At 42.0% G+C, this 10,617-nt stretch overlaps 1 protein-coding gene across 1 annotated transcript; it reads right to left on the reverse strand.

The window, feature by feature from the left end:
* Positions 1–1,373: 1,373 nt before the first annotated feature.
* On the reverse strand, positions 1,374–8,248 carry LOC119312694 (acyl-CoA-binding domain-containing protein 6-like). The gene is made up of 17 exons (XM_037588445.1): positions 7,961–8,248; positions 7,794–7,864; positions 7,465–7,528; positions 7,310–7,384; positions 6,951–7,157; positions 6,755–6,832; positions 6,227–6,337; positions 6,079–6,145; positions 5,908–5,969; positions 4,947–5,086; positions 4,337–4,463; positions 4,143–4,257; positions 2,936–3,024; positions 2,775–2,858; positions 2,456–2,608; positions 2,055–2,210; positions 1,374–1,834 (listed from the first exon to the last, which is right to left on the reverse strand). Exons 1-17 carry the CDS (start codon positions 8,105–8,107, stop codon positions 1,571–1,573), a joined length of 2,010 nt encoding a protein of 669 aa, XP_037444342.1. The 5' UTR covers positions 8,108–8,248; the 3' UTR covers positions 1,374–1,570.
* Between the last annotated feature and the right edge of the window lie 2,369 nt (positions 8,249–10,617).

Raw genomic sequence — 10,617 nt, forward strand, 5'->3', positions numbered from 1 at the left:
TTTATCAAAAATCAATCCAATTTGTTCTAGGGTTAAGCAGAAGAAATTAATTACCTAAGTTTCAGACCCTAATCTCAAAAGTTTGAAGGAACTTGATATATCATAGAACGACTTCAATGCTGAACTGCCAATATCTGTCGGTGAGATGGGCGATCTAACTCGACTGTTTGCAAAGGAGGATGGGTTTTATTGTAAAAAATGATCATGGAATTGCACTAGCTGCAGGAGCAGGGAATTTGGAAAATGTTGCTGAACCGCTACAAGTTGAAGCTCTGGTCATACTCTATGCTATGTTATATAGCTCGGAAATTGCTATCTTAATCGAATTCGATTTATCAAAAATCAATCCAATTTGTTCTAGGGTTAAGCAGAAGAAATTAATTACCTAAGTTTCAGACCCTAATCTCAAAAGTTTGAAGGAACTTGATATATCATAGGACAACTTCAATGCTGAACTGCCAATATCTGTCGGTGAGATGGGCGATCTAACTCGACTGTTTGCAAAGGAGGATGGGGTTTTATTATAAAAAATGATCATGGAATTGCACTAGCTGCAGGAGCAGGGAATTTGGAAAATGTTGCTGAACCGCTACAAGTTGAAGCTCTGGGCATGCTCTATGCTGTGAACGAAGCGTCAAGCATGGGGTGCCAAATTAGCGACTATGCCGTTGTTCTGAGGCAGGCAATAACAAGCGACTTGTATGACTACTCGAGCCTAGGCATATTGTTTAAAGAGACAAGAACAGTGATGCAATCAGCTAAGTAGAAACCTGCTCACGGGCTTGTAATATTTCTACACACTGTTTGGCTGCTCATGGTGTATGTATGGAGTGGAGAAGCTATCAAATTTGGCTTGATCCGTTTCCTAGCGATGTAAAAAAAAAAACAAAAAAAAAAACTTGTCGCTGGTGAGTCCAGCTTGCATTGTTAATGGAACACTTTGTGTTCCTTAAAAAAAACATCTTATATTTTGGTATGGAGGAGTATATTTCAACCATGTGTAATGTGAAATTATATCAACATAAAATCTACTCCTACTTATGTATGGCGGAGTAGATTTTCTTGTGAGAGTAGCACGATTTGAACATTAGAAGGCTTAGCAAGTCATTTATTCTTACTTGCGAATCCATAGTCACTACGAGCTACCTTACGTCACGATGCATATTCAAGGGCACCGTTATGTAAAAGAATAAGTGAAAAAACGACAACTTCGATGCGAGGACCCTGATGATTAAGACTCTAATCATCAGAGCGGACCAGTGAGAAATTTGTGCCGAAACACAAACATCCTAATGAAATTGCGTATTTACCAGATAACTAATGCTCAATCATCGCAAGGAAACACACACATAGATTATTGCTTGGTCCTCAAATGAAATAGAGAAGAAGAAATTGCCGGGCGGACAAATCATCGAATGGCAAGTAGTAGTACGTTTGTCTGTAGAATAGAATTAATGTAGAGTACAAGCAAGTATACCAACTGATCGCTGCCTGTGTATATATATAGTATATATATGTATGGGGGTAAAGAAGGAGAAAGAAGCATGAATGAACGAATCTGCCTGCCCTATCACGACGACTCGGAATCATCGTCGTCTGGAGGGGTTCCGACAAGCCAGCCCCACACGCCGCCCGAGCCAGCTTGCTTCTTCTGCTTGGCGTCCAGCGCCGCCTGCTCCTGCTCGGAAGCCGCCTTCTGCCTTCGAAGGAGCTCCACCTCCCTCTCCAGCGCATCCAGACTCTGGAGCTTTTGCCGCAGCTCCGCCACGTCCACCTCCAGTTTGAAACATCTCGACTGCTCTGCGGCAAGTTGCCCACGGACTGCTTGAAGTTCCTACACGGTTTTACACACATAGATGCGCAAAAATAAGGATCCACACAGTACAGGTCGTTTACTGGTTTAGACTTCTCTTATTTACTGTGCATATACAAACTAAAACTCATAGCTTGATTGATTCAAAGACTGTATATGCAGGACAAAAGGACAGACAAACTGACTATGCCGTACGTAGGGGCAGAAATTGAGCAACTGGAAGATAGAAAACAAGACTCGCCTTTGTCAGCTCAGCATTTCTGGCCTCTGCTTCAGTTATCTCTTCTTTAAGCTGTACAGTTTGCAGTCCTTCCCTGTTAAGCGTTGCCTCTAGTTCGTCTTTCTCAGCTTTAAGGGCTGCCAAAAGTTGTTCATTTGCTTCATCATTTCTGTTTTTCTGAAACACAGCACAACACAATGACGTATAGTCAGTTTCAAGTACATCTTCCAAATAACAGAAAGTTGTATCAAATAATGTTGAATGTGCATATGTACCCAAAAAAATAGCTGCACCCTCTAGTTTAAATTTGTACAAACGGCATTTCTACAGTAACCGAGATTCAACAAATGCTTTCTGCTGTATTCAAGTTAGGTCAACATAGGCACCTCCAGGTAGTTCCAGATATTAGAGAGAAACATTACCGAATCAGCATTGTCCATGGCAATCTCCCGTATCTTCCCATCTTGAGAAATTTCAACCTCAGGTTCCAGCACCCTAGACGTACTATCTGAGGTGGGTTGGTCCTTTGTGCTTGACTGCAAATCTAACTTTACACTAAGTTTAAGAGCATACACCTGTCCAGCAGAGGAAAACAAAAGATTGAGACTTTGAAAGCGATTTCCAGGCATATACTCCCTCCGTTCCGATTTACTCGTCGTGGTTTTAGTTCAAATTTTGAAATTTGAACTAAAACCACGACGAGTAAATCGGAACAGAGTAGATTAATAAAATGCCAGTTACCTCATTGCTATACCGTCCATTGTATCCTCCAAAAGAAATGAGATAATCTTCTCCACTATAATTGCTGTACAATAAAGTCATGCCCTAAAAATAATAGGATGTAAATGTTACCAACCAAAAGAAAATCATTTCAACATTAACAAATTGTTCAAGAGGAATACCTCACTGGCAAGAGGAACACGTCCTTCTACAGTGCTAACAACCGACCATGCCAGAGTTGACATGTTAAGCACAAGTGTTTCGGAGACACCTGCAAGGACAAATGCATGAGATCACTAAATGCAAACATAAACTAAAGGTAAACTTAAAATTGACGGCCCGAAAACGCTGCCTAACTGCAACAGAAGTATTGACTTGACAAGAACCAGATGTTAACAAAGATGAGTGATACAATGGCTACTCATCACAATTCCATAGCATTAACAAAGATGTGTGTTATCTTAATCCTCTTAAAGGAAAATAATAAGACAATACAATTTGCATTTTCAAGACGAGAAGTGCTTGAGCCATTGTTTTGTGGATTTTTTTTAACAAATGTTTTGTGGATTTGAATGAGATTTTGCAGAATACTTTCCGAGGTTATGTGACATCGTGATTTCTCAACATAATGTGAGAAACCATCTCGTAAGTGAGGGACCAAGAGCATAATTGGTTTGGTGCCAAAAATTGGCCTACTAATTGGTTGGTTACCAAGTTGTCTTGCCTATCTCACATAAAGTTGCCAATATTTAGCAAGTTGTGGTATTGCCAATATTTGGCAATGCCAACATTTGGCTAGCCAAATATTGGCAGCAAACCAATCATGCTCCAAGTTGCAAGCCAATACCTAAATTCAGCATATTCAACTGCTGAGTTAGTTTTGGGGTGCATAAGGAATTGTTTTGGTTCTATATGCAGGGAATGTTTAAGGAAACTGTGCCTCCCATAACTCCTGCAGCACCTCCAATTAGCACTTAACAAATTAAACTGGGGATCTCAGGAAGTAAAAATCTACTAGTAATATGAACATACAAATATAGACTGAAAGCCATAAAGATTTATCCAAGAAAACACCGATACTTCCAGCAACTAGCGTATCTGTTGGTTCTTGCTTTTGTTGGAATCATGGATAAGAAGACAGAAGCTAATGGACTGCACTGACTAAATATATGGTAAATGGCTTGATGTTTAATTGTTAACATATTTTTATATTGTTTTCAACAATAGTCTAACGTATCCTTGTATTGGCACTTTTCAGAAATGACGTATTTACGTATCTGTATCACCCCAATACTGATACGCGTATCCCTATTGAGGCAATCTAGGGTTTTTCTAATATCGTACGAGTAGAGCCGGAATGTACATAAGATCAGACACTTAAAAACCTACCGCTTTTGTTATTGCCACCACCAACAATGTACCAATTCTCTCCAACAGTTGCACCTGCGTGACCAGCTCGTGGGCTTGGAATCGGGCCCTGCTGTTTGGGTCTTGACCATTCCATCTGCGATTCTAACATTAGAACTTAACAATCACAGGCAATGAATTAATCTTCAGAGTCCCAGCAAGAAATTTGTTCTTACCGTCTGCAAATCAAGGACATGTAGGTCATTAAAACATGTCGCATGAGATCCGCCGCCAAAAATTAGAAGATAGCGGTCAGCGTGGCAAGCAGCAACATGGTCTGATCTAGGAGCAGGAGGGGTGCCTCTAAAACATAAAGCAAACATTAGAATACATTGAATCCAGAAATATGGTAATATCAAGTTCGATGTCCAGAACAAGATTCAAATTTCACATCCAATATGCCTTCTCTGTTTTTCCCTTTCATTTCATTTGTCTCTTTCAATCAATTTAGTACTTCTATCAGTCCCATCTAATTGAGAAAAAATAAGTAGTAAACCAGTAATAATCCAACTAAGCGCTTCAGTTCAGAACTATTTAACATGAAGAGTAATCTACTTGAACAGCTTTTAAGCTAAGTTTATGGAGCATCTCACTAGGAAAAGAAGCTTCAATCATAATAAAATAACTTGAAAGGCAACAAATGCACACAAGGACCTATGTGTTCCAACTAAATTTTAGTAGCACTTAACAGTAGTTCAGATACGATGAAGCTAACAATGTCACCAAATGAACAGTACATATCACAAAGATTATGCATGAGAGATCTATAGAGATTCCAGTACTCACATTGCATCCACATCATCCCATGTCATGGTTTCAAGATCAAGAATGTGCAAATCATTCAAAAGACATCGCTTTGCATCTTCGCCACCGAACACGACTAGAGTTGTTCCAACAAGAGTCACTGACTGACCTCCACGAGAAACCTGCAGCAGATGAAATCCGCATAAGTAATATAGTTTAAATAACTAATTAGCCAATTTAGTATTTAGCAAGATTTTGTATCATTCATTCACTTAAGGTTAAGGGTGTTTGTGTCATCTCAGCAAGCACCGGAGAATTATTGCAACAATAAAACTAGACATGGCCATGAACTTAGTATTATACTCTGGATTTTGGTGCAAAATATAAAATGCCCTCACTTAGTATCATAAATGGACCGAGTCAAAATATTTCTTGTAAACATGATACATATATTTTGATGATGTAAAAGATGGCCTCAAGTTTGATACTGGTACGCTAACACTGAACAAAAACTACCGCATAAGCTACGAATGAATTGGTCACCCCCAACAATTGTATACATCTATGCAACTATATGCAATATGTTCCATAATTCCAAAGCTGAGAGCATGCTCTTTGGACTATGTTGCAGATTGCAAGTATTCAGCTTGAACGAATCGAAGACTTCTCTGGACTTGGCCACAAAGTTAAAAGAACATGAGCTGAAGGCTATTATAATGATCAACCCAAGTTCATAGTTGCCAGAGAAAATTAGAACTGCACATAACTCACCATTCTTGAACCTTAACTATACCACATATAATTGTGTGTTAGCCCTTACTTAAGGCACAGCATACTGTGTTAAACTAAAGTAAACTCTCGGATAAAATAAGGTATATGCCAATTGAAGAAACCATTAAGACATGCTTATCAAAGGACAGTGAAACAATAAACAAATATGTCATTCCAATTATAACTGATATAATAGGATAAGAGAGATCTATGGGTTGAAAAAAATTATTACCGGTGGTTTTCCGTAAGTCTTGACAATCGACCAGGTACAAGTATGTGGATCAAATTCCTTCACTAGCATAAAAGCACCAAAAACATAGTAACAACATCAACAAATATTCACAGATGTTAGATATGATTACATCACAGCGCTATGCAGACTGAAAAGTGACTTTTAGCAAACCTGTAATGCTGTCAGATGGATCTTTTGTATGCCCAGCAACAGAGAAGAATTTGTTACCGCATGATATCTACAAAGTGGTAATGGGGGATTAGCATCAGGTGGAAGATACTCATTAGCGGCAGCTATTACATATTTGTGTAAAATTTACCAAAGAATGGCCAGCACATGGAGAGACTTGTGCTGTTTTAGCTGAATCAGATGTTCCAGCTTGCAATTTGGCATCAATCTTGGACCAAGTCAAACTCTTCAGATCCAAAACCTGCGGTTGGCACAAATTGTGGCAAAGAAAAACAAGAAGCATTGAGTCGGTGTTACTTAATTCTGTAGAAAAACCTATCGTTGTCCCCATGCATTGTTACAACATACTCAATTGAACAATAATAACAATCTAAGAGCATAAGGATTATTTGCATAAAGAAGCAAAGATGACTGGAATTGTTACAGGGCATGCTTCAGCACCGCACGAATTTTATGTAAGATCATTTAGCTTAGGAATTATGAATAAAAATGAATCACTAATTCTGAGAGCAGTGTGTACAGACAAAAACAATTGGTTGATGATGATTTGGTGACAAATATGCAACAAAATTTGTTCGTATGCCTCCATGTCCAAGCTAACAAAAAATTAGAACGCATACATATGACATGCTGCATTATCACAGTTAGCTTCACAAACCTGAAGGTCACTAAGATAACGGCCATTGTGGTTTCCACCAAATATATACATTTTGTCTTGTAGAACAGTTGCTCCATGCTGCAGCAGCCAAAATTCACATCAATGCTACAAAAGTAAATATAGTAAACAGAAACAAAAGATAGGGTAATAACCCTACAAGTTTGAAAATAAAAAGGCAAGGGAACACATGGCTCACCTCATAGCGGGGTTTAGGCCGCTGGCCGCTAACAGACAATGCAGTCCATTCCTCGTGAGCACTGACAGTACTAAGACCTTCCAGAATAACAACTTTGTCTTGTGTCTCCACTGAACTTCCGTTTTCAGAAATGGTTTTTGGTTCTGGAATTGATGATGTTCCAGTTCCATTTGTCAAAGGTACGATGTCCGGCTCTTCCTTTGGTTTCTTGTAAAACGAAATACAGATAATTTATTTAATAAACCAACAAGTTCAAGGATATAAGGTGGATTCTGAATACTCAGACAAACAACAGAGAAGAAATATATACTTGGGATATATCATATATGTACCCAAGTACGTTATCTGATGTGACTTACATGCATTTCAATATCTACTACAGGCTGAGGGTTGATGAACTCGGGGATTCTAGAGTACCATCCAGGATCTTCCTCCTGCCACCATAACATCAATGTGTCAATACAACACTACCGCAGGCGCAACACACTGAAGAGCAACGCGTAACTCGCTATACCTCCAGTATTTTGACAAAGAGACGCATCGCCTCCGCGGACGGCATGCTTCCAAGCCCATGCCAGCTGAAAACACAAAGGGTATGACTAAGCAAGCAGCAGCGATTCAAGCGTGCGCGCATGGCAATTGCTAAATTGGTGTTCACTGGGCATGTCGCTGGTCTCACGCGTTCTAGCATCTATCTATATTATGGATTGATAATTGTTCCAAAATGCCAAACTACGAAACTAGCGAGGAGTTGCGGCATATATAGGAAAATTGCATCTAGGTAGGGGTTGCGGCCTTTGCAGCGGCATGTGGTAAGCTCGATGGAATCCGGGGGTCACCAACCTCGTCCATTTGCTCTGCTCCACGGGGCTCCACGCCCTGGGCTTGGGCACGTTGCAGGGCCCGACCGTCGCCTGCGCCGAAACGAAAACCACGAGGTCAGTCAGCACCAAACCGAATTCCCGATCCCTGATCCCCGCCATTTCGGCGGGCCGGGCCTAGGTCGTCACCTGCTGGTGGAGGCCGTAGAGGAGGAGGGCGACGTCGTTCTGGAAGCGGGAGATGGCGGCGGCGGAGGGGGCGCCGGCGCCGCCGAAGCCGGCGTATGCCGCGGCGGCGTAGAAGCGGTCGGGGTAGGCGATGCCGGAGCTGGCCATGGCCCTGCTGGATCTCCCTCCCTCGTCGAGATCTCCCGCCGACCGTCGCGCCGGCGCCGGCTGCGGCTGGAGGCGGGCGGGCGGCGGCTAGGGTTCGCTGCGGGCGGCCCCGCCTCTGCTTACTCGCCGCCGGGTGGGGGGAATGGGAGCGGGGGGATGGGAGGGGAGTGGGGAGGGGGTCTCCGGAGATCTGGAGGGAGACGGCGATCCGACGCTCGCTTCGTTGGCGGGGCGGGGCGGGGCGACGCGACACTCCTTTAACGCGGCCGCCGAGGTGGACGGGGGAAGCCACGTGGGCGTGACACGTTGGTCGAGTGACGTGGTGGTGCAGAGTCGCCGGGGTTGCTTGCTCGCTCGCTGGCGCTGGGGATGGACGCAACACTGTTGGAGGGAGAAAGTGGACCTGGAGTACCTTACAAGCACGTGTAAAAAAAATACTAAGAGTTTACAGGAATTTTGTAGAATAGCAAATGAAAATTTTCTTTGGAGTTCTTTGGTTTGTGGGAATGTATTTTATATTCCTACTATGTAGGTATGAATCTTTTTTTTAATCAATCGTCCACGTTTCAAAGAAGAACAAATACTGACTTGACTCAATGAAAAAGTTCACATCCTATGCATCAAATAGCATCTCTTTTTCTGTAGGGTTTGACATACATGGCATCTCTCTTTCTATAATTTTTCTATTCCTATAATATTCATATTCGTTCGCAAAAATATATATCAATATCCTATGAACCAAAAGAGGCCTAAGATCTACTATAGCTTGTGTGAGTTAAAAATCGGAAGTCCCCAACTAACACCTATGTCGAAGATGTTAGGTGCTCTCTGTTGGCTCTTCCATCGGTTCACTCGTGGAGGATTCAGGATATGAGGTCTGCATACAGCCATGAGTGTGCAAAATGGGAAGATGAGGGGTAGTGTTGAGAGCGAGCGCGGGGTAGGTGGTCACTGCCTTTTCCAGTTTGTTAACGATCTTGCACGACGATTTTCCTTGGATCATGAGCTTCTTATGTTGCCGCAAGCATGTTCACCCACTCCGGACCAGCGATTATGTTTGCTTCTTCTGTCTCTCTTTGCGACGATCTTGGGCCCTCTTCGATGATGGGTAGAGATACTTTTGGGCTTTAGGTCCAATAGTAGTAGTGGTGCTAACACTCCCTCCTCCTTGCGTTTCGGATTGTCCGCAAGCGGGGTCACATTGGAACCAATCTTGCAATTCTTCACAGTCTCCTTGGAATCCGTGTGAAAACTAGATCGACACACCAAAACTTGTCTCATGACCCGATTAGCTTTAACTTCATGACGAGTGTCGAGAATTTGCACATGGATCACAAATTGGATCAGTGTGAAGGTGAAGATGGGGAGGCAAACACACCCGGTTTCAAAGCTTTGGAGTTGCGTGACGTGAAAAAACGGATGGATGAACAAAGCCTCAATCAGACCGATATGTAAGGGATTTGGCCAATATGAGCTCGAACACGAAAAGGCCCTAGAAAACGGAGGTCAATTTGTGTCAAGCACGCGAGGCTACAGAACTTCACACATACGACTTTAGCTTCATATAAACTTGATTGCCTTTTAAAATTGTGTTCTCACATGTTTTGTCATCATGATGTTTCATACACACCTGAGCTTGTAACAAGTATTGCTTAACCAGACGATCCTTTAACGCTACGCCGAGGTAGACAAGGGGTGCCCCACGTGGGCGTGACACATGGGTCGAGTGACGTGGTGGTGGAGAGTCGCCGGAAAAGTAAAACAATGATCTTTACCTTGGAGAAGTGAGCCTAGACCTTGGTAGTGGCTATAATAACCGTGACTCAGCTCTATAGCTCGCGCAAGCTTAAAATTTAAATCCCAACTAACACCTACGTACGTCAAAGAGAGCTCCAAATGAGATGAACAGTGGGAGAAAATTACTGTATTACTTCAAACGACTAATTCAGACATGATAGCATTTTAGGGTTCAAATTGTTCACACCGGGCATATTAAACACGGTGGATGATTCGAGATTTTTCTTGGTTGAGAGGTGTGACGATTTGAGTTGTGCGCTTCCGTGAATCATGGACCACACGTCCTTCCTTTTCGGAATGTTAGCAGCATCATTGTCATATTTCATGTCGCGTTTGATTACATCATTTCACGAGGTTAGACTTGAGGAAACCCTTGTCGTGAACTTTCATTTATAGTAGTCTACGGAACGGAAATTGTGAGATTTCTTCATAGAACTAGAACGAGATCAGATGGACATAATCTATTGCATGAAGTAGAATTTTCTAACACCCTTATAAGTTATAATAATTCTTTGAAATAAAGAGGCCTTCCATAATTTGCCTCCTTAATCTCCGCAGAAACAACCTATGATTGATCATCCCCTCTATCTGAAGAATCACACGGTAATCACACACACTGTGGCGTTCGGGATTCACTCCTTCCTTCAACTTCAATATTGTTCCCCCTTTGGCACATTTTATGAAAATTATCGATATATCGGCCACAACCCCCC

This window comes from Triticum dicoccoides, chromosome 5B (assembly GCF_002162155.2).
Source record: "Triticum dicoccoides isolate Atlit2015 ecotype Zavitan chromosome 5B, WEW_v2.0, whole genome shotgun sequence".
Taxonomy (NCBI): Eukaryota; Viridiplantae; Streptophyta; class Magnoliopsida; order Poales; family Poaceae; genus Triticum; species Triticum dicoccoides.